Source organism: Malassezia vespertilionis, chromosome 2 (assembly GCF_029542925.1).
Source record: "Malassezia vespertilionis chromosome 2, complete sequence".
In the NCBI taxonomy this organism is placed as follows: domain Eukaryota; kingdom Fungi; phylum Basidiomycota; class Malasseziomycetes; order Malasseziales; family Malasseziaceae; genus Malassezia; species Malassezia vespertilionis.
This window is the reverse complement of record NC_079248.1, coordinates 368,889-389,693: the sequence shown is the minus strand read 5'-3', so window position 1 is coordinate 389,693 and position 20,805 is coordinate 368,889. Positions and strand designations below refer to the sequence as shown.

Here is a 20,805-nt window from a genome sequence, read left to right as displayed (position 1 = left end):
TGCACGTGATTTTCAAGCGCCGCTAGCGCGACCTGGGCCGAAGAACTCGTAGCGCTCTTGCTTGCCAACTTTCGACGTCGCCAAAATGGTACGTAGCGCGGACGGCCGCTCATGCCGTCTCGTTACTCTAACAATATACTAACATGCCGCAGGACCTGAACTCTCCCATCACTATCCGGACCCGCAAGTTCATTACCAACCGCCTGCTCCAGAGGAAGCAGATGGCTCTGGAGGTAATTCACCCCCAGCGCCCTAACTGCTCCCGGGCCGAGCTCCAGGAGAAGATCGGTGAAATGTACAAGGCCCCCAAGGATCAGGTCTTTGTTTTCGGTCTCAGGACGCAATTTGGCGGTGGCCGCTCCAAGGGCTTTGCTCTGATTTACGACACCCCCGAGAGCACCAAGCTCGAGTGTGCTTTCCGCCTCGTTCGTGTAAGTATACATCCCAATTGTGCGACATGTACTAATACGATGCAGAATGGACTTATGCCCAAGGTCGAGAAGCCCTCCCGCAAGCTCCGGAAGGAGCGCAAGAAGTACGTATTTTTTTTCTGCGATCAAGCGCGGGTACTAACACTATTTTCAGCCGTGCCAAGAAGGTCCGAGGTACCAAGAAGACCGCCGACAAGAAGAAGTAAGGGTATATATACCTTATTGTACTTGGCCGGTGTTGGTGGTTTTATTGTCCTTACGCGCAAACCACTTGCTATGTATCTCTTCGTTACACCCGACACGTTTGGGAGTAGAAAAGGCAACGCATATACATTTCCTGTGCATAGGTGTATGCCGCTATATCACTACAATGACACGCTTGTGTGAAACTAATGACCCGTAATTGCTCTTTGTCAGATTTGTAATCTAGAAATAGCTTTACGGAGTACGGTTAGATGTACATGTCGGAAGGATCGGCAAGTGCCATCCCTTTCCACACAGATTCAATATACATATCTTCTTGATCGGGTGCCACTTGAACGGTAGGTCGCATGGGCCTGCCAGGTAGCGACTCATCTGGAGCAGGCGCACCTTGAGACACGACCTCGCCGCCGCCAATAGTCAATTTGAGCATGTCGGGCAGGGGAGTAAATTCTTTTAGCGGAACAGGTTCGCCATCGGGTAGCTTAGACGTGGGATCTTCCGAGTCTGCCTGTCGCATAATATCGCGCAGAATGTTTTCTGCAACTGCCTCGCCCATGTACCAAGCCTGGTACCCTGCATTCAGCGCGCCAAATGCGTCTGCGACGTCTCCAATAGCATATATATTGTCAAAGTGTTCCACGTTCTTAGCCCCATCCTCTTGGTCAGACTCCGCACCTGCGAGCTTGTTATCCGGGAAACAATCACAGTCTTTGCATGTCTCTACAGCTCCTGGTGGGTGTGACGCAGCGTAGGGGTCGTCGGGTTTCATGACCTGAAGTGTATGCATAACACGGATTAGACGTGTGGACGGATTTACACTGGTCGGCGAGAATTCAGCCATCAAAGCAGAATTCGGCTGCTGGCCTGTGCAAAGCAAAAACAAGTCGCATTCAAGCTCAAGACCCTTCGTCGTGCGGATATGATGGCGCAGCGGCTCTGCCCCTGGTTCTGCTTCGTTGGGACAAATAATCACCGGTAGGATTTTGCCATCAGGTGACGTTTTCTGTGATGGTGTATAGTTTTCAAACAGTTCAGGCGTCGTTCCGCGCGGACAGCCGCGTGCATACGAAAGACGGTGTCCAAGCACGACCTTGACGCCGAGTTTCTGCAGCTGTTTATAGGCCCACTCGTGTACACGGATATCAAAATTGGGTAATAGCTGCTGGCGCGAATGGATCAACGTGATGTTCTTGTCTTTGTACTTAGTTGCAATGTCCGTAGCAAGCTCTACACCAAGCGCGCCACCGCCAACAATCACAATATCCTTGCTTTCTCGAATGCGGTGATTCGTGCGTTTCATCCATTCAACTCCACGCACCTTGGAGTACGAGTTGCGGTAAAGGGGGTCCGGCATGTGCGAACCCAAAGCATATACCAAGTGTGTATAAGGTATTTCCATCGTGTCAAGCGACCAAAGCGATTTCTTTGGCAACGACCCGTTCATTTGGTCCCCACATTCTGGAGTTTGCTGTTTTATCGTCACATAATTGTCGGAAACCCTTGTCACCTCGCCACATAAAACTAGGTGTGGTTCTGCTTTACAAAATTCGTCTTTCGCGTCGCCATTTGCAATGTATTCGTCGTCAATACGCAGTTTTCCTTTCAATAGATCGTGGACCTCGATAATCTGATTTTCTTTCCGGTCGTGTTTATCGTCAAATGCAGACTCCATTTCCAAGCGATCCTTTACTATCGCGTTCTCCGCGTCGGCGGCGTCGATAGGAGGGCCTGATCCGTCATCGTCGACATGCATTTCTAACCGCGTCATATTGCCCGTTTTCATGTTGGACAAAACCGCAGCTCTTCTTCGGGAAGGGGATTCGGAAAATATGGACGTGTATGGCACGAACGCTTTGTGCTCGTGGCCGGGAAACACGAGAAAACGGGGGAATACATAGAGATGGTTGAAATGCGTGTTCCGCTCCATGAGAATCACGCGATGTGTTGGGGGGAGCTTTTTTGCCAGCACCATAGCGGTATGCATACCACCATAACTTCCCCCAAGTACCACCACATTCTTAACTTCGTCCGAAATACAGCTAGGCATGGTGTTCCTTACGAACGCAATCTGGCCACAGTAGTGTGTAAGTATCAGATAATAACTAGAAAAAATGAAAGCGGTCGCGACTCGTGGGAGCGTGGCGTGCTTAGTCATCGTGCATTGGACCAAACAATGTCCGTGCTGCAAGCCGTTCACGCTCAAGCATGCATATTGGATGGGTCTGCGCGCGCAAGCGACACCCAGACTGATTCTACGTCCATTGACTCGGTGTCTGGCACCGTGAAAATAATAGGTCGCACCATTTTATCGGGGTGAGTAGGATCTGCTACTGGTGCATCCTGCTTGATTACTTCGCCACCGCCAACAGTCAGCTTCAGCATGGGCGAGAGCGGTGCAAAGTCCTGCATCGGAATCGTTTCTCCTTCTTTGACCTTGGAATCAGGCTCTGCAGTGGACCTTACTCCAATAATTTGCCGGAGAATGTTCTCTGCAGCGACTTCTCCCATGTAATACGCTTGGTAGCCTGCATGCAATGCAGCCGTTTCGGCTACGTCACCAATGGCAAATATGTTGGCAAAATGATTTGGCTCTCCATGTCCAACGCTGCGCATTACTTGCAAGGTCTGCAATACTTGAATCTGTCGTGTCTGGGGGTCCACACTGCTTGGAGAAAAGTTAGCCATAAGCGCGGAGTTTGGACGTGTTCCTGTGCATAACAGAAGCAGATCACAATCCAGCTCCAAGCCTTGGTTTGTGCGGACCAAATATCGCACATCTTCCTTGTTTTCCGCCTGTGTTGTCGGCGCTTCGTCCCTGTGGCTTTGTTGTACAGAAGCAACACGATGGCCGAGAACGACATTAATGCCAAGCTTTTTTATACGCTCATACGCCATATCATGGACTCGTTGGTCAAAGCGGGGCATGAGCTGTTTGCGCGAATGGACTAGTGTCACACGCTTGTGTGCAAATCGTGTGGCAATGTCAGTAGCAAACTGCACGCCCAGCGCGCCGCCACCGATCACCACAATGTTCTCACTCTTCTCGATTCGTTCACTGCAGCGTTTCATCCATTCCATGCCCTTTAACTTGGAATAGCCGTCGTGCCGCAATGGGTCCGGTAAATGATTCCCTAATGCATACACCAAGTGCGAATAGTCAATCTTCATTGCTTGTTGTTCGTCCCCGTGCTGTTGCACAGTGACGCACTCGTCCGTGATTGCAGAAACTTGGCCGCAAACTACAAGGTGGGGTTCGGCGTTGGACATGACGTCGCCCTTGGTTTCAGAGATTTTTTTTCGGAATAAGTCGCACAACCGAGTAGCAATGCTTTTTTTCCTTCCAGCTCTTTGCAATGTGCCGGTTCCTGGTGTAACTGCAGTGGATCTGCGCGCTGCAGCTTCTGAAAAGAGAGTGGTATATGGGATAAATGCCTTGTGCTCGTGACCAGGATAGATGCTAAACCGGGGAAATGCGTACAAATCTGTTTTTCTTTCAGCACATTCGGATTACCTACGGTTAAAATGTGTATTGCGGTCGACTAGTACGACACGATGCGTCGGAGGAAGCTTTTTTGCGAGTTCCGTTGACGCTCGCATCCCTGTTTGTAAGTCCAACGATAAATACTCTTTTACACATACCACCGTAGCTCCCACCAAGCACGAGAACGTTTTTTACGTTGCGCTTGGTTATCCCCATTATAATACTGGGATAGGTCGTCGCGTATGCGTAATCTGATAACGAGCACGCCAAGCGAAATCATGCGCAGTAGTGGGTTCGTTAGTAAGCGATGTGGACACGCAAAGTGCAACACAGGGTTGTCAGGCATGGACAGTGTGCTGCGGCAGCCTCTGACCGAGGAGCGCCAAGTACGTATGGGTTGGATGTGTGCTCATAATAGAAACCTTTGGGCGTATTTGATGTGCTTTCAAGCACTTCTTTGACGGAGAGCGTACGGCGACTGCCGCAAATTCCTTGCGCCCGAAGCACGCTTCTCTTTGGCATGGCGTCCGGAGCTAGCATAGGTATCGTACAGCTTCTCGGAGGAAGAAGTACGTTTTTATTTGAACTCTTACATTAGAAATGAACCAAGCGCTCAATTGGACGGTCGGTACCTTTATATTCATATCCATCTTTGGCTGGGAGACATGCAGACGATCGCGGGCGCAAGAGCAAACGCATATGAAATCAATTATGGAAGCACACGAAAAGCGGCGTAAGCAGGTTACGAAACCGGTCGAGGTGCCTGTACAGGTGCATTCGGCTCCTATGAATACGAGACTAGTATGATGTGTAGTCCACGTATATGATACAATGCTGGTTAAGCACGGAACGCTGTGAATTCCAGGGACTGTGAATAAGTACCAGAAAATGGGTGCATACCTCAAGTGCCTTGTGCCATGCAAGCCAGTCGCTACTTTCCGTTGGGAGCAGCCCCATACTCCAGCATTTGTAGAGGCCGACGGCGACTACCCCAAGCTGGCATGCAATGAACAAGGCCATCTGCGGAAGAAGTGTGTGGTTAGGATTTCGATACGGCGCAAATACTGGTGTTAGAGTATATGAAAATTAACACGTACCGGTATTGATTGTGGTGATGCCCTTGAGTGGATTGATCACAGTCATGAACACGACCATCATACTAAAAATTTGAACGCCATTGCCGCTCATGTACATCATCATCAAGTTCATAGGAATAGATTTTGCTGGGGCCATCGCAGCCTCCCATGCTTTTGCTACTTGGATGGCCGACGTATCGATCTTCTTGTCTCCGACAGATTTGTTCTTGTCTGGCTTTTCCATAATCCTGGGGTCAACGTATCCAATCATAGCATCGGGAACAGCGGAAAGTTTAACATTCCTGGTATTGTAAGTAAGTGTGCACAATACATACTTTGGTGTAATCTTTCCATAATCGAGCGACCATGCCGCTAGCGAAGCCATGGTGTTTTCTACCGCGTCGCAGCACGGTGTCTGAGCGCAGCCGCTGAATAAACCCCCAAAAAAATCTTCCTACTAGGTAGTGTCTATGTTTTTGACAAGAAAAAATGGCCGCACCTGCAGCCTGCAATTTAGTTACGATGCCATCGAAAAGTGCGGTCGCACGCAAACCAAGCGCTACGCGCCAAGCTTCGAAGGCGCAAAAAATTACAAAGCCGGAGAGGAGGGATACAGGCACCTTTTCCATGCAGCCGATTTCGGGAAGAGTGGATCCCAATCAGGCCTTAAAAGCGTTCAAAGCCCTGAGTGCATTCACGGATCGTCGTCGCGAGAAAAAGAGCGAAAATGAACTTCCTTTAGATGGCCCTGGATCTCTTGGCGCCGCAAAAGATGCCGAACATACAGTGTGGCTTCAAGTCACCATCAAGGATCTGAGTCCGACGCGAAAAGTCAAACCTACACGCATGTACGTTTTTCGCGCATACTTACATACAGCCCATTGGCACACTCGCTTTTGGACGACGAGGCTGTGGTGTGCTTGCTTACGAAAGATCCTCAGCGCGAATACAAGGACCTGCTTCACGAGAAAAACATTCGCGCGGTGAACCGCGTCGTTGGCGTCGAAAAGCTCAAGGGTAAATTCAAGCCTTTTGATGCGCGTCGCGAACTTGTGCGGGACCATGACTTGTTCCTTGCAGATGAGCGTATCGTTCCGCTACTCCCGAAACTATGTGGGAGTGTGTTCTACAAAGACCGCAAATTTCCCGTGCCTGTTGACCTTACCAACCGCAAACGTTTGGCAGAGACTATTGCCAAGGCGATTGCGTCGACATATTATATGCAGAACAAAGGGTCCTGCAACTCGATCAAAATTGGGTTCCTGGACCGCCACAAGCCGGAGCAACTGGTTGAAAATTTGGCATCGGCGCTTCCTGCGATTGTATCCCGTGTTGAAGGCAAGTGGGGAAATATACAGAACATTGAGGTTAAGACGGGTGTAAGCGCAGCACTGCCGATTTGGAACTGTAGTCTTGGCGATGGCGAAGATGTGCGGTGGTCTGCGCCCGTGAAAGAGTTGGATGAGGCCGACGAAGACGACGAAGACGACGACGACGACGAAGACGACGAAGATGAAGACGAAGATGAAGACGAAGATGAAGACGACGAAAACATCCCAGTCGCTCCCAAGAAGCGCAAGTTGGCCACTGCCACCCGAGCCCCAGCTCCGAAACGCAAGTAGCGCATAGTCGTTCAACTTCTCATTACTTTTACACTGGATAATACAATTATATATACACACAATCACGAACCAAAATGGTCGTTACAAATTAATAGTCGCTGAGCCAGATATGACCACTCAGCTTCTCCGGCGCACCACGCGGAAGTATCTCCCATTCGTACGAATCTTCCATATCAGTACCCGCTTCCCAGCGCCGCCAAGCTTCCCAATACCCTGCTTCTACCGCACGAGTCCATCCGCGCGTATTAAACAGAGGGCACTTGTCGCGGCTCAAAAACAATTTGCGGCGCCAGTCGCTGAGCTCGCCACTTTCCTCGCGAGAGATGAAATCGCCGTGCTCAGGGACGTTCATAGAACCCTTTACTGCTTCTTCTGTGCAGTTTACAACGAGCATCTCTGACGTAAGCTCGGCAGGAGGCACGTCTTTGGTGGAATGCGTGATCTTTTCGAGCTTTGCGTGTTCGCTGCCTTGATTCAAGTGCTGGACATACTGGTAGCGGATCGAGTTTGCCAATTTCACGGCGCGTTCGACATACTGCTCCGCTGAATCAACTACAAGTCCATCGCTGGCTCCCGCAGCAAAAAGAATACTCGCTGCAACGCGCGAACACATCTTATGGGCATGCTTTGGCCACGTCAGCATCGGTGTGCCAGACCACAGAATATCCACGGCGGTTGTGTGGGCATTGCACTCACTCGTATCAAGGAAGAGATCGGCAATGCGGCAACGGTATATGTGGATATGCTTCGGCGCAACATCGGTGAAAATGACACGCTTTGCAACCTCGGGACCAGCCCACTGCAAAGCAAATTCATACAGGTGCTTCTGCCCCGAGATGGGAAAGCGCAAGAGCCAAAGAATGCTCTTGGGGACGCGAGTGAGAATCTTGAGCCATGCCTTGAAAAGCTCAGGGTCTGTCTTGTACAGCTGATTAAAGTCGGCAAAGATGACATAGTCGTCTGGCAGGCAGGGAAATAATGTGCAGCGCATGCGGTAGCGGCGAAGTTGCTCGCGATCCCACACTTGTTTATCCGACAACTGGTGCTCCACAGGTACATTGTGCTGTTTTTCCTCGCGGCTCGGCTTGTCATTCTCCTCCTCAAACGACTGGACGCGTGTTTCTTCCACGGGGTCACGGAAGCCTTGCGCATGGTCATTGACAAAGTACGAGTGAGATATAAAGATGCACCGCTCCGTGTATACCCAATCTTCGCGCGCGTCTTCAGGATCCAAATTTGCGGCAAGGTCGGTAAATTTCTCTGCAAAGCCATTGTGCTGCGCATTGCTGGGCCCTTCGCGCCAGCGGTAGTGAGAGGTCATGCTTGGGGGGCACACGATGGGATCTACAACAATCCAGTCTATCCAGCCTGAACCCATGCCGCCGGGAAAACCCATAAACTGCATCTGGACTGGACAAGGACGCGACGCAAATATATCGTTGCGCGCGCCTTTTGTGTACCCATTCAAATTCACCAAAATGTGGATCTGGTCGCGTTGAATTTGGGCAAGAACCATTTCCGTAGACCATGTGGAAACATCCAAAAAGTGCTGCGACTCATGTTCGATCTGATTTCGGTAAGGCGACTCGTCCGAGACGGTAGTAGCATAGCAAAAGATGTTGAAGCGCGTCAGATCGTGGAACCCAAATACGGATTGCATAAGATGGGCAAGAGGATGGTTGTTAAAGTCGGACGAAACATAGCCAATATTCAGCTTGCCATTGGGCGGCGGCGGTGGTGGATAGACGTGCTTAGGAAGCCACGTTTGCGACAAAGAGCTGTGCGTTGTGCGCAGCGCATTGCGATGCGAAATCAGACGCACCTGGCGTGGCGTCAAAGGATACGTAAACGTGTGGAATGGCAGCACGGTGAGATTGCTAGGAGTTGGCAGAGAGAAAGGGATTTGCATACGCGCATAGTTGATTTCATTGTTTGCGGTAGTGTCGCACTCATTTGTGCACTTGCGCGTATACATGTCATGATACCAGCGACGCTGGGTATGCCGTGAGATGTGCTCAATGATCCGAAGCAAAAAACCGCCTTCGTTCATCATGGGCTCGTGCTTGGAAGGGTCGTAAAATGGCATCAGCTTCTGGGTCCAGCGATCGCGCGTATCCAAACGGTTGTCGCCACTATAGCTGGTAATCTTATCTACCCAGTCCTCGAGAGGGCACTGAAGCTGGAAGATACCTTTGCCGTAGCTGCTGCCACTTTCCAGCTGTCGATTAACAGTCAAAATTACATCGCGCATCAAGCCTCCTTGAGAGTTTTCCGAGTAGACTTCTTTCCAGTCGCAAATAGCCAGCAACGCATTCACGAGGCCACACAGCGCTTCGGGAAAGTGTGGGTTGGCTTCCACTGAGCGGCGATAAAACTCGATCGAGTCTTGAATCCTGCCCTGGTCCTTGACCGCATTGCCAAGATTTGCGAGCGCCACGTCGAATTTCGGGTCGAACTCCACCGCTTTTTCGTACATTTGGATCGCCTCTGAAAGACGGCCCATGTCTTTGAAAAGACTGCCTAAATTGGTGATCAAGTGCGAGTGTGTCGGGTCGAACTGAAGGCCATGGGCATAGTACCGCATGGCAAGCAATTGGCCCGTAAGTTGAATGCGCTCACCATTCAAGCCAACCGTTGTGGTGGCGCCAGGCAAAGAAGAGAGCAGAATACCCAAATTGTTATATGTAAATGCACTTGGGTTCAACCTCAGTGACATGTAGTAAAAGAGGAGTAAGAGTGAAATTGATGGCGGAATACCCCGCAGTGTCAATCGCTTGTTGCCCTGGTCAGGATTCGTCGTGGCATCTTGGAACAGCTTTGCCAAGGCTAGCAAAATTGAGGAGCCAACTTGAAACGATTGGCGGTACACTGATTCCAGCATCGTGCCGGGCACAATCGAGTCTTTGCCAGTGTGTGGCTTGAAGACGGGTAAAATGCCGCCTGTGTGGCCAAACAGGATCCGGTGTAGGATATCGATTTGATCGGGGAGCAAAAAGATGACCGGGAGCTGATTGCTACCAATGCGAAGCAGCGTGGAAATGGCGTCGTCGCCAACATCACGCACAATACCCAATATGCCCTGGGGGTGAATGCGCGTGTATTGGCCTTGTGCCACTACAGCAGCAAATGCAGGATTCGAAATATCGATGCCAAACGCGGCTGCTACCTCGGCAGCAATGGACAAGGCATTCATGCCGGGAACCACCGATCCAAAAGATAGGATTGCAACCACACACACGGACACAACCAAATCGCGCACGGTAAAGCCTGCCTGGTCGGGAATAGAAAGAATCACTTCCACCGAGCGCTGGTACTCTTCTGCAGCTTCCACAATGCCGTACCCTTCGGTAACGTACTTGAGATTACCCTTGGCGAAAAACAGATTCTGGACGCGAGGGAGTTGTGTGATGGGCAGTTGCTGCGGCAGCGATTGGGGCTCGAGCATGCCGGGAGGATCGTCGGGCTCTGCATGGTTTCTCATCTCGCCTTTGCGGCGGCCAGTAAAGATGCTTCGTCGTACAGGCACAACGTGCGCTTCGACAAAGTCGCAGAGACGCAGTGCAGTCACATATTGCGGCAAGCGCTTCTTCCCATCGTGGCCCGGAGCAGATGGCAGACACAAAACACTCAACAAGTTTTCAAATGCGTCCCAGTAGCCTGGGATCAATCGCAATGCGCGCCACCACCAGCTCTCTGCCTCTTTCCAGTAGCCAAGCGCACAGAGAGATGTGCCGATGTTGGACATCGCCTCTACATAGTTTGGATCAATGCGGAGAATCAAATTGTTGTACCACAAGGAACCATTAAAATTACCAGACGTGTAGTAAGCGCAGGAGAGAAGCAGGAGAATGGGCAAATCTTCGGGGTGCAGCTTGTGCAATACATGCAACAGAGGAAGCAGCGTGGGGTGAAGCGAGGTTCCTATGCGTGTAGATCGCCCAGGTGTGCGGTGCACGTCTCGTTGTTTTTCAGTAGAATTGTGCTCTCCTGCAGCCAGTGTGATGGAGTAGAGGTGATGTGCGTATTGCAGCAATTCGTCGCGTACTTGAGGAGAGCGGATATCAAAACCAGAAGCATACGCAGACGCCGAGAGAACATGGATCGGATCCTCGGCACCAATTTCCGTCAAGAGCGACGAGACGGGCGCCTCTAATCCAGAGAACCATGCGGAAATAGGCACTTGTGGCGGGCCCCGCATTGGGAATGCCTTGGACATAGCATCAGCCAAGCTACACGGCGGGAAGGATGCAAACTCGACCGCCGGCACCACTTTCGGTGCCACACCACTCCTATCTGACAAGCAAGTCTTCTTGTGTGCATCCGGACGGCCTTCTTGGGGTGGCGAGCTGGGCACAAAAGCTTTTTTTCGAGTGGGCATGTCCACACTGGCATTGTTAAGGCGGTCGTTTAGCATGGACACGTCCGAAGAAAGGGGCGCATTATGTTTGTGAATGTCGTGCGTACCTACATTCTCCAAACGGGTGCTCTGCAGTAACGCGTTGGGTGCGTGTTGCATCCGTGCAAAGGAATTGTCGCCAAGTGCTTGCAGTTGCGTTTGATAATGACTTGCAGCATTAGGGGGGAATACATCGCAGCTTCCCATATCACTTTCTTGATTCGCAATCCAAAAACGGCACTGGCCGTTTAAGCGTTGCAGCAAGTGGTAAGCCTCGGCTTGATGTTCGAGACCGTCGAGGCCAGCCGAAGCGCAAAGATGGCTCGCAATTTTGCGCCGCTGTTTTCCATCAAGCGGCTTCCATCGCTCCACTTCGTCCTCTCCATTTTTGTCCGAAATGCGGGCCTCGGCGCTCCATCTGGCTGGGTCGCCATCCACGGATACATAACCAGTAGCACCCTTGGAAGGCGTCATTGCAGAGACAGTAGTCCTCTGTCCACAGCCTCTAGCCAAGACAGAATGCGGTAGATGTAGGTAACGCTGAGTACCACCTCGGCACTACTCGGTCCAGCTCATGCGGCGATCGCACCGCTCAACGAAAAAATAAAATAAAATAAATAAAAAGTATGTCCATACGATGCGCATTCACTATGCAAATTCATCGAGCTGTGCATTGACGGTATTGTATGACATACATAATACAGCTAGCACGGCAGGCTTGCCAAAAAAAAAACCCCGCAGCCTCTTCCGCAAACACAAATTGTTGGTAAAGTGACGGCATACTTTGCGCACGCAAACGTACTATGACGTTATCGTGGTCTTTGACCAGTCTAAAATTACATGCCGCACGTACGTCATTAAACAGCGCCGCTGCATGTGGAGTTATGATGCTGTTCGTACTGTCGCGTGGTGTAGCGGGCTAGAAGTCAGCGTGGCATGGAATATTAACATCCATCGACCACGCCAATTCATGCGTTACAGCGTAACTACCGCTAGCACTACAGTTTGGATGCAATTTCATTGACGCGCGAAGCTGACTTCGACGCTTCCGGCAGAGGGATCGTGCGAATGGCCGAAAGACGCCATCGCAAGTCTTTGAGCGTTTTGCCCGCGGGGTGCCATGCATAGTATTCTTGAATCAGTGTAATAATGTCGTGCATGTAAAAGTTTCGTATCGTTTTGTCCTCCAGTAACCCACGTAGGCACCATGGAAGCTCGTAAGGATTCCAGCGTTGCGCAGTAAAGGGAACGGTCGTTAGAGGTATTTTCGCAGCGCCTGACCGAATAGGCGAGTTGGTTTCAAACAAGTAGCGTGTGGCCAAATCATACACGCGTCCCTCGTCGTAAATCAGCGAATGGCCCAGCCCCCCGTACAAGGACCCAGCGACCGAAGCGCTAAGTAATGTAAGCAGGTTATGGTCGTGGAATCCACTATTGCGCACGGCGACACAGAGGTTAATGAGATGAATCAAAAAGTCCGTTTTAGGAAACGCAACGCCGTCGATGTATACGGCGCGCAAAATAGAAGGATGTGCTGCTGCCGAGTTCAGTGCACTGTACAGCGGCACGACATTATCGTCAATGGATCCGGTATGGACACACTTCACGCCCGCTTGTAAAACTTGGTTGTATGCCTCCATGTGCGCAATAGAAATTGGTGCATCAGAAGACTGGAACTCGAACAGCTCGCGTGCTGCGACGGTTTCAAAGTAGTTGATGTAGGATGAAGCAAGCGTACTACGCAAATGCACGAAAGGCCCCTGGAAGATCCCGCACATGGTCAACAGACATGTCTGGGAACGGTCCGGCTGCAAAATCTCAGCATCCAAAAGCTTTTTCAGTAGCAAGCTCGCCACTATCGAACCTTGGCTGTGAGCTGCAACAAATACGGCATCCGCGTTGTGCAGGTCGTCCTTGTATTGCTCGTTCTGTGCAATAAATTTAAAGAACGTTTCAGCGCGCTCATTCACACGACCATCGTGCTGTGGCGCAATAACGGTGATGGCATCAGGACCCAATTCGCATTGTGCCTCTTGAAACTGGCGACGCACAGCATCAGCCATCATCGTCGCAAGGCGAATCGAGGTGCCGATGGGCGCACCAATGACGGTCTTGAAAATGCTTTGTGAGTACCAGCCGTGAACTCCAATGACGACGACCTTTTTTACTTGCCTGTAGCCTCGTTTCTCTCCAAGGACCTTGTATGTGCGCGGCATTGCCTGTTCGTGCTCTGCATGGAGGTGCGGTGCGGACGTGCCATGTTGTTCCTGTTTCGGCAATGACGCGATTATACGAGATCGCTTAGATAACGCGTCTCCGCGGGAATGTGGGAAAAGGTATGCATTCACAGCGCCAACTGCACGCTCCCAAAATCCAGCATGTGGCGGCCATACCCGTGGAGGACGCGAAAACGTGTCATCAAAGTTTGGCAGCACAAGACTCAGCGTCCGTTCTGACAGTACAGGATCCTGTATTGGGTAGCGAGCCTGCGCAGACTCGACAGCTTTCGGTCCTTGAGCACCCTTTTTTGGCCGGTCTGGCGCGCGGATCGGCACAGGCGCAGCACTTGTATTCCCGCTATCAAGTTCGTTTGCGTGGGACTCCGCATTGCTTGCTATACTTTCATCAGTTCGTGGTGTACTGGGCAATGTACGCCCGTTCCAAATCGCGGACACCGTCCTTCGTCCCCTTTTTTTGCTGCGCATGGCGTATTGGGAAACATGGCACGTCGGCTCTCTCGTGCGTCACGTGATGTGGGGATTTTGATTACACGCTATCGAGGTGGTCCATGCTCTACACCCATACATTGTCCTGTATTTCGGGGCCCACGCCAACGGCATGCACCCTGAATCCAATTTCACGTAAAATTGCGGGATCCACAACACGGCGTCCATCGAACACCATGGGGGGCTTGCGCATGACGTTGTACACGTCCTTCCAATTAATCGTAGCGAATTCGGCCCAGTCGGTAGCAATGACGACGGCCTCTGCTTCGTGGCACGCGTCAAGAACCGACGGACAGATGGTGATGTTTTCGCTGACTTCTGTTAGACTTGCCTGGCATACGTACTCATCCCTGCGTTGTCCACGACACCGGGCTCTGTCAAGTCCATGATGATCTGCTCGCGTTTGACTTTTGGATCATAAATAGCGACCAGTGCGCCTTCTTGAAGGAACGTCTTGCAAAGGGTGATAGCAGGGGACTCGCGCTGATGTAAGTGCACCTTATGTACATACCGTATCGCCTGTATCTTTTTTAAATGCAAAGCCAAGGATCGCCAAGCGCTTGGTAGTAACAGTGTTGAACATGGTCTGGACCACTTTCTTGGCAAACCGCGCTTTAGAGTACTCGTTCATAACAATCACTTGGCGCCAGTACTCGGCAACTTCGGGGAGGTTCAAGCTTCCACTAAGATAGACCAAATTTAGAATGTCCTTTTGGAAGCAGCTTCCGCCAAACCCAACACTTGCGCGCAAAAATTGCGGGCCGATGCGCTTGTCCACGCCGCATGCATGGGCAACTTCGTCCACGTTGGCGCCCGTAGCCTCGCAAATTGCGGAAATCGCATTAATAGACGAGATGCGCTGGGCCAGCAGCGCATTCGCGGCCAGCTTGGTCAGTTCGCTACTCCAAAGACCGGTGCGCAAAATACGCTCGCGCGGTACCCAATGTTCGTACACGCTGCAGAGCAGTTCCGCGGCGTAGTTGCCTTTAGGAGTGCTCAAGCTCCCAATCAAAACACGATCAGGGCACAAGAGATCCTGCAGTGCGGTTCCCTCGGACAAAAACTCGGGATTCGACAAAATCTGGAACTCGAGCCCCGGCTTGCTGTTCGCCTCCAATATCGCGCGCATGGACGCGGCGGTGCGGCATGGCACCGTCGACTTTTCCACGATAATTTTGGATGACTTGGCGACGTGTGCGATGCGACGTGTGGATGCCTCGACGTATCGCAAGTCCGCGGCAAACCCGCTGCCCATGCCGGATGTCTTTGTCGGTGTATTCACACTCACAAACACAATTTGCGCATTGTCAATTGCGCCGTCAATGTCCGTTGTAAAAAAGAGGTTTTTGCCCCTGCAAGTGGCCACGACTTCCGCAAGGCCAGGTTCGAACACAGGCAGCTGCGTAAGGTCCTCCGATTGCCACGCTGCGATTCGCTGGGGGTTCACGTCGACGATTGTGACTTTGATGTCGGGGCACTGTTGCGCAAGCACGGAGCAGGTGGGGCCACCAACATAGCCCGCACCTATACAGCAGATAGACGTGATCTTCTCAGGGAAGGGCATGTGTGGCAGCACGCCTGTGCTCGTCGTAGTCGAACTGAACAGTGCCCTGTGCGCGCCAGCAGCAGCGCACAGGGCACCCACGTGTTTATGCACGTGCACAAGTGGGTGGCCAAAAGTGTCTTATTGTACGCTCCGCCTCCGCACATGCCTGCCGCGTTCGGACAAGCGGCGCGTCTGTTGGACGCGACGTGGGAGCGTGTGGAGACGCTGCCGAACGAGGAAGGCTGGGAGATTGTGCAGGATGCAGAGCATCTTGTCACGCTCGATCTTGGGGACGTCAATCGGATGACCAGTATAGAGAGCAGCTTTGCGCCGGGAAACGACGTTGCTGTGACGGTGCGTTGTGCGCGACGCTAATTCCAGGGACTCGAGTCTGCAACGCCCATGCTCAAGGTCGATGGCACGGTCCTGAAAGGCGAATGGGATACGCTGATCGGAAGCGAGATTGTGCTGGAAAAGAGTACGTTTATGCTATCTAATCCTTAGCTACAGGTGCGGATTCCATGTTCGAGCTGCGGCCCGTCCAGGACCGATGCGCAAGCGGCGTGAATGCGACGACCTCCGAACGCATTGTATTTTTGCCCGTGCGCGACATGGGCGACACAGAAGTGCATCACGACACAGAAGTGCATCACGACACAGCAGGGCAGGTCCTTGGTGATGCGCCGGACGAGACACCAGTTGAGCACGCTTGATACCGCATGTAGATACATACGTATTGCTCGAGAGACAGCATTCTTGTACAAACTGCCCGATCGCCCGATTCCTTCCATGGCGCGTACATTGCATGGCAGCGACGCCGAGGCAGACGGGCTGGAAATACGTGGCATAGCATCCAAACGCACTCCAGAGTACACAGAAGAGGCGCGGGCGGCAAAGCGTCCGGTGGTGCGCGAAGAAACGCCGTTTCACGACCGCCATACCACCGTTTCTCGCGCATTTCTCCCCCGCGGCACGGACGCAAATCTGATGTCGCGCGTCGGCAAGGAACGACGAGACGGTGCAGACCCCGCCCTCACTGCAAAGCTGGCCACATTTCATACCCTCAAACAGCAAGGTACGCACTTCAACGCGACACTCGCGAAAAATCGTGCGTTCCACAATCCCCATATCTACGAGAAACTCGTCAAGTGGGCCGAGCTGGACGAGCACGGGAGCAACTACGTCGCTATTGCAAAAGCGCGCGGCGATGCGCCACCTTGGGATCCAAAAGACGTAGCGGTGCTTGCGCAAGGGAACATCGAGCGCCTTGGTACGTCCTAACACTGCTAATCCTAGTCGCGCAGCAGGACGCGTATGTCGCAACACAGGACAAAGCGAAGCGTGCACACGACCGCGCACGCATCCAGTTTACAGAATCATCACGACGCACCTATCGATAGCTACCGTATTTTTTCGCGGAAACGGAATTGGAGTAATTTCGCGCTGCCGCTCGGCGGATCATTGGTGTGCATTTTTTTCGTGTCGGGCGTTGCACACGCTTCGCGCTTGCGTTTCCCTGCGTCAAGAGCCAGCGGTGTCGAGCGAAGTACATCGCAGGGAAGCGGCAGCGGCGTCGGTGGCGTGTCGGGCGTGGCCGTTTGCCGAGGACGTGTGCCGGAGAATGTAAACCGTTTGAACCATGCGCTCCTCCGCGCAGCGTCGTCGTGGTATGTTGGGGTATTTGGATCTGTGCTATGCCGTTGCAATGCGAGGCCCACAGAAGGGCGCTGCAGCGGCGTGCTTATGCGTGGGCCGCAAGGCGCAGGAATATGCTTTCGGCACCGCGACGGCGAGGCGGTGGGCGAGGAAACGGGGCTCGATACCGTGCCGTCCTGCCCGCAAGGCGATGCGGGCGGTGAGGAGCAGCCGCTAAGGAGAGGCGAAGTTGCCGGCGTATACACTTCGTTACTCTGTGCTGCCCTATCGAACAACGGTGTCTCGCAGGCAGGACTCGTCGCGAAAAACTTGCTCGTCGTGTGCGGGGTGTGTTTTGGCAGGTTTATATCGCGCTCCGCGAGTGGACGCCGTGGCGTGATTTGTCGAGGTGTGCTGCAAGACACGGTCTCTTTGCGCGAGAAAAAGTTGCGGATCGACGGCTGACCATTGTGCACGGCGGTCGATGCGGCTGTGCCGTCAAGCGGTGTGTGCTTCACGGGACAAATATCACCGCATGCAATCTTGCGCGCCGTCTCCCAAGGGATCGGCGCACCTATGAACGGCATATGTGCCTCGCATGCATCTGCCGGGAGCGGAAAAAGTGTCGTCATGCACCCATTGCCTCGTGGATCCCACACTCGCTGGTGCACAAACGTAAACTCGGCGCGCGCAAAATCGTGCTCGTACGTGTTGGGAATGCGCATTTTCCCCTCTAGACGCAATGCCCGCAGCATCTTGTCGACAGACTCGTACTTGCGCAAGAGTCGGTGCGCATTCTTCAACCCCATCCCCGCGATCGACGGCAGGTAATCGCAGCCAGACAAGATGGCCATGCGCCGGAACTCGGCAGGACCCCAGCCTTGCAGGCATACCTGTTTCGTCTCGGCAAGACGCGCCTGCTGAATTTCGATACAGCTTCCGTACGAGTCCAATTTGAACAGGATCTGGGGTAAGAAAGCAGCCGACATACCGTCTTGCATCCAAACACGAGGAAATCAGAATCTTCGGTAATTATTCCGTCGATGATGCCTTGGGACTCCAAATACGCAAGTTGTGCATCGGCTTCGTACGGAGCTACAACGTACGCAACCTTTTCGCGGCGCAGGAGCTTTATCAGCTCGTACGCCATTTGCGGCGTGACATCGGCACAGCGGACAAATGCCTCGCGTGCTGCTGCACCTTTGTTCTGCTTGTGCAGCGCAATCCCTTTGGCACGATTCTCTTCGCGGCGACTGTGGTGAGATGGGCGAGTACGTACGCATGTCGTTCCGATTCAGTGCCGGCCTTGCTCGGAAGTGGGCCGCCATCAAACACCAGGTATGGATCGACTCCGTAGTGCCGTAGCATGCGAATCATATGGGCTGCGTACGAAATGTACCGGTTCGTCGGGCGTCCCAAAACGAGCTCGGTCGCACATCCATACGCGCCGCGATGAAGCCAGCCGTACGCATCGATCCCAATCGTCTTTCCACGATAACTTTCCACATGTGTCTCTTTCTACTGTAAGTACCCCTCTTTACGCACCTGGATATCCTTGAGCAGCGGCAGCAGACCTGCAATGCCCATGGCTGGCCGCGACGCGCCGTGCCGTGTTGGCGAGACAACGCGCGCCGAATGTCACGTGCAAATAGCGTCTTTGTCGTCGGCAGCGCCGCGGCTTCACGACGAATTTGTGCGCGATGAAGCTCGTCCGGTATGTCGTGCGCAATGTGCTAATCGCAGGTTTTTGATGAAGCTCAACAATGAGAGCGTTACAATTGAGCTGAAGAATGGGACCGTGGTCCACGGGACAGTGACGGGTAGGTCCTCGTAATAAAGTATGCTGACAGAAGGTGTGGATGTGCAAATGAACACCTACTTGAAAGCGGTGAAACTGATTGTGCGTGGGCGCGAGCCGATCTCTCTGGATACATTGTCGATCCGTGGGAATAATACGCGGTACTGGATCCTGCCGGATGCACTGCCGCTGGATACATTGCTGGTGGACGACGCGCCGAGAACGAAAGGCAAGCGGAAAGACCCAGCTGCGGCAGCAGGGGCGGGACGTGCCGATCGTGGCCGTGGCCGTGGCCGTGGCCGCGGTCGCGGTCGCCCGTAGCGGGCGCCGCGATCGGTAGTGGTCGCCCGTAGCAGGTGCAGCGAGCGGTAGTGGTTGCCTGCCAATGCGAATGCGAATGCGTGAGACAAAACGTTATTTTTCTCTGTGGTCTTCACTCTGCGGGATCTCGCGTACGATGCGTAAAACATACACATCGATTCTGTATACTTATGCATAGCGTGTCATTCTGTCGACTTGGCACTGCACAGCACGCACTGCGATGTGGAAATATGTGTTTGTAGGAAATAAGGAAAAAGTCGAGCACGTCCCTGGGTTCCACAAGACGTACCGTACCGTCTGCACCGAGCATGGCGACGCTAGCCGACATAAAAGTTTTTAGCGGTACGTATCGATGTGCACCATGGACTAATTTCCAGGTTCAAGCCATCCAGAGCTTGCGCATCAAATCTGCAAGCGGTACGTTTCACCACACACTAACCCCAGGCTCAACGTCCCGCTCGGCAAGGCCACTGTCAAGATGAATGAGGCGGGCGAGACGACCGTGTGCATGTTTGAATCGGTGCGTGACTATGACGTGTACATCATCAATACGTCATGCATCACACATGGCAAAGGCGACTCGGTCATTAGCCCCAACACAAGCCTCATGGAGCTGCTCGTCATGATCAATGCATGCAAGACGGCAAGCGCGCGGCGCGTCACCGCAGTGATTCCCCACTTTTTCTACGCGCGCCAGGACAAGAAGGACAAGAGCCGCGCGCCCATCACTGCGCGCCTGATCGCCAAAATGCTCGAGCGCGCGGGGTGCGACCACGTAATTACCATGGATTTGCACGCCTCGCAAATCCAAGGCTTTTTCAACGTCCCCGTGGACAACTTGTACGCGGAACCTGCCGTGCTGCAGTACGTGCGTGAGATGTTGGACGTGCGGCGTGTCGTGATCGTCTCTCCCGACGCCGGCGGCGCAAAACGTGCGACGGCCATGGCCGACCAACTCGGCGTAGACTTTGCACTTTTTCACAAAGAGCGCAAGAAAGCAAACGAGGTCTCGCGCATGGTGCTTGTCGGCGATGCTACGGACAAGGTCGCGATCTTGGTCGACGACATGGCAGATACGTGCGGGACATTGGATCTCGCTGCGCGCCGCCTCAAGGAAAGCGGCGCAGAGCGTGTCTTGGCGATCGTCACCCACGGCATCTTCTCTTCTCCCGCCCTGGACCGCATCATGGACAGTGCGCTGGAAACGGTGATCGTGACCAACACTCTGCCGCAGACAGAGAACAAGCTGCTGTGCCCCAAGATTGAGGAGATCGACATCAGCCACCTGCTCGCCGAGACGATTCGCCGCTCGCACTACGGCGAGAGTGTCTCAGTCCTCTTTTCGCAGGTCCCATACGACACGGTCCAGCCGTACCGCCACGGCATAGACACTCCGTCGCAGTCGCCACCGCGCTCTCTGACTGCGTCCCCGCTGGAGAGCCGTTTCGTCTCGATGGACTTGAGTGTGGGCGACGCCAGCAAAGAGGCGCAGCGGGAGAACGGCGTGATTGCGCCGAGTCCGCTGCGTCAAGTCTCGTAGGTAGCGTGTATATCCCGGCCCATTATAAC

The 20,805-nt window shown here is 53.1% G+C and overlaps 13 protein-coding genes across 13 annotated transcripts; 6 read left to right on the top strand and 7 right to left on the bottom strand.

Annotated features, from left to right (window-relative positions):
- Positions 1-143: 143 nt before the first annotated feature.
- MVES1_001000 (uncharacterized protein) lies at positions 144-637 on the top strand (the record flags this gene model as incomplete). Its single annotated transcript, XM_056205854.1, has 3 exons — positions 144-431; positions 477-535; positions 586-637. 3 exons carry the CDS (start codon positions 144-146, stop codon positions 635-637), a joined length of 399 nt encoding a protein of 132 aa, XP_056061829.1.
- A 245-nt stretch (positions 638-882) lies between these two features.
- On the bottom strand, positions 883-2,682 carry MVES1_000999 (uncharacterized protein; the record flags this gene model as incomplete). Its single annotated transcript, XM_056205853.1, has 1 exon — positions 883-2,682. One exon carries the CDS (start codon positions 2,680-2,682, stop codon positions 883-885), a length of 1,800 nt encoding a protein of 599 aa, XP_056061828.1.
- A 152-nt stretch (positions 2,683-2,834) lies between these two features.
- Positions 2,835-3,902, bottom strand: MVES1_000998 (uncharacterized protein; the record flags this gene model as incomplete). Its single annotated transcript, XM_056205852.1, has 1 exon — positions 2,835-3,902. The coding sequence occupies one exon, from the start codon at positions 3,900-3,902 to the stop codon at positions 2,835-2,837; it is 1,068 nt and encodes a 355-aa protein (XP_056061827.1).
- A 1,052-nt stretch (positions 3,903-4,954) lies between these two features.
- Positions 4,955-5,577, bottom strand: MVES1_000997 (uncharacterized protein; the record flags this gene model as incomplete). Its single annotated transcript, XM_056205851.1, has 5 exons — positions 4,955-4,984; positions 5,017-5,047; positions 5,171-5,180; positions 5,214-5,494; positions 5,528-5,577. The coding sequence occupies 5 exons, from the start codon at positions 5,575-5,577 to the stop codon at positions 4,955-4,957; spliced, it is 402 nt and encodes a 133-aa protein (XP_056061826.1).
- A 242-nt stretch (positions 5,578-5,819) lies between these two features.
- CIC1 (proteasome-interacting protein cic1) lies at positions 5,820-6,814 on the top strand (the record flags this gene model as incomplete). The annotated part of the gene is made up of 2 exons (XM_056205850.1): positions 5,820-6,040; positions 6,070-6,814. The coding sequence occupies 2 exons, from the start codon at positions 5,820-5,822 to the stop codon at positions 6,812-6,814; spliced, it is 966 nt and encodes a 321-aa protein (XP_056061825.1).
- Positions 6,815-6,902: 88 nt separating this feature from the next.
- Positions 6,903-11,684, bottom strand: MVES1_000995 (uncharacterized protein; the record flags this gene model as incomplete). The annotated part of the gene is made up of 1 exon (XM_056205849.1): positions 6,903-11,684. One exon carries the CDS (start codon positions 11,682-11,684, stop codon positions 6,903-6,905), a length of 4,782 nt encoding a protein of 1,593 aa, XP_056061824.1.
- Positions 11,685-12,208: 524 nt separating this feature from the next.
- MVES1_000994 (uncharacterized protein) lies at positions 12,209-13,470 on the bottom strand (the record flags this gene model as incomplete). Its single annotated transcript, XM_056205848.1, has 2 exons — positions 12,209-13,440; positions 13,464-13,470. The coding sequence occupies 2 exons, from the start codon at positions 13,468-13,470 to the stop codon at positions 12,209-12,211; spliced, it is 1,239 nt and encodes a 412-aa protein (XP_056061823.1).
- Positions 13,471-14,003: 533 nt separating this feature from the next.
- MVES1_000993 (UDP-glucose 6-dehydrogenase) lies at positions 14,004-15,500 on the bottom strand (the record flags this gene model as incomplete). Its single annotated transcript, XM_056205847.1, has 3 exons — positions 14,004-14,251; positions 14,281-14,419; positions 14,448-15,500. The coding sequence occupies 3 exons, from the start codon at positions 15,498-15,500 to the stop codon at positions 14,004-14,006; spliced, it is 1,440 nt and encodes a 479-aa protein (XP_056061822.1).
- Positions 15,501-15,644: 144 nt separating this feature from the next.
- On the top strand, positions 15,645-16,195 carry MVES1_000992 (uncharacterized protein; the record flags this gene model as incomplete). Its single annotated transcript, XM_056205846.1, has 3 exons — positions 15,645-15,836; positions 15,864-15,960; positions 15,993-16,195. 3 exons carry the CDS (start codon positions 15,645-15,647, stop codon positions 16,193-16,195), a joined length of 492 nt encoding a protein of 163 aa, XP_056061821.1.
- A 76-nt stretch (positions 16,196-16,271) lies between these two features.
- On the top strand, positions 16,272-16,763 carry MVES1_000991 (uncharacterized protein; the record flags this gene model as incomplete). The annotated part of the gene is made up of 1 exon (XM_056205845.1): positions 16,272-16,763. The coding sequence occupies one exon, from the start codon at positions 16,272-16,274 to the stop codon at positions 16,761-16,763; it is 492 nt and encodes a 163-aa protein (XP_056061820.1).
- Positions 16,764-16,882: 119 nt separating this feature from the next.
- MVES1_000990 (uncharacterized protein) lies at positions 16,883-18,704 on the bottom strand (the record flags this gene model as incomplete). The annotated part of the gene is made up of 3 exons (XM_056205844.1): positions 16,883-18,082; positions 18,109-18,370; positions 18,649-18,704. 3 exons carry the CDS (start codon positions 18,702-18,704, stop codon positions 16,883-16,885), a joined length of 1,518 nt encoding a protein of 505 aa, XP_056061819.1.
- A 113-nt stretch (positions 18,705-18,817) lies between these two features.
- smd1 (Sm snRNP core protein Smd1) lies at positions 18,818-19,236 on the top strand (the record flags this gene model as incomplete). Its single annotated transcript, XM_056205843.1, has 3 exons — positions 18,818-18,831; positions 18,861-18,937; positions 18,971-19,236. 3 exons carry the CDS (start codon positions 18,818-18,820, stop codon positions 19,234-19,236), a joined length of 357 nt encoding a protein of 118 aa, XP_056061818.1.
- A 308-nt stretch (positions 19,237-19,544) lies between these two features.
- MVES1_000988 (ribose-phosphate diphosphokinase) lies at positions 19,545-20,776 on the top strand (the record flags this gene model as incomplete). The annotated part of the gene is made up of 3 exons (XM_056205842.1): positions 19,545-19,578; positions 19,629-19,653; positions 19,681-20,776. The coding sequence occupies 3 exons, from the start codon at positions 19,545-19,547 to the stop codon at positions 20,774-20,776; spliced, it is 1,155 nt and encodes a 384-aa protein (XP_056061817.1).
- Between the last annotated feature and the right edge of the window lie 29 nt (positions 20,777-20,805).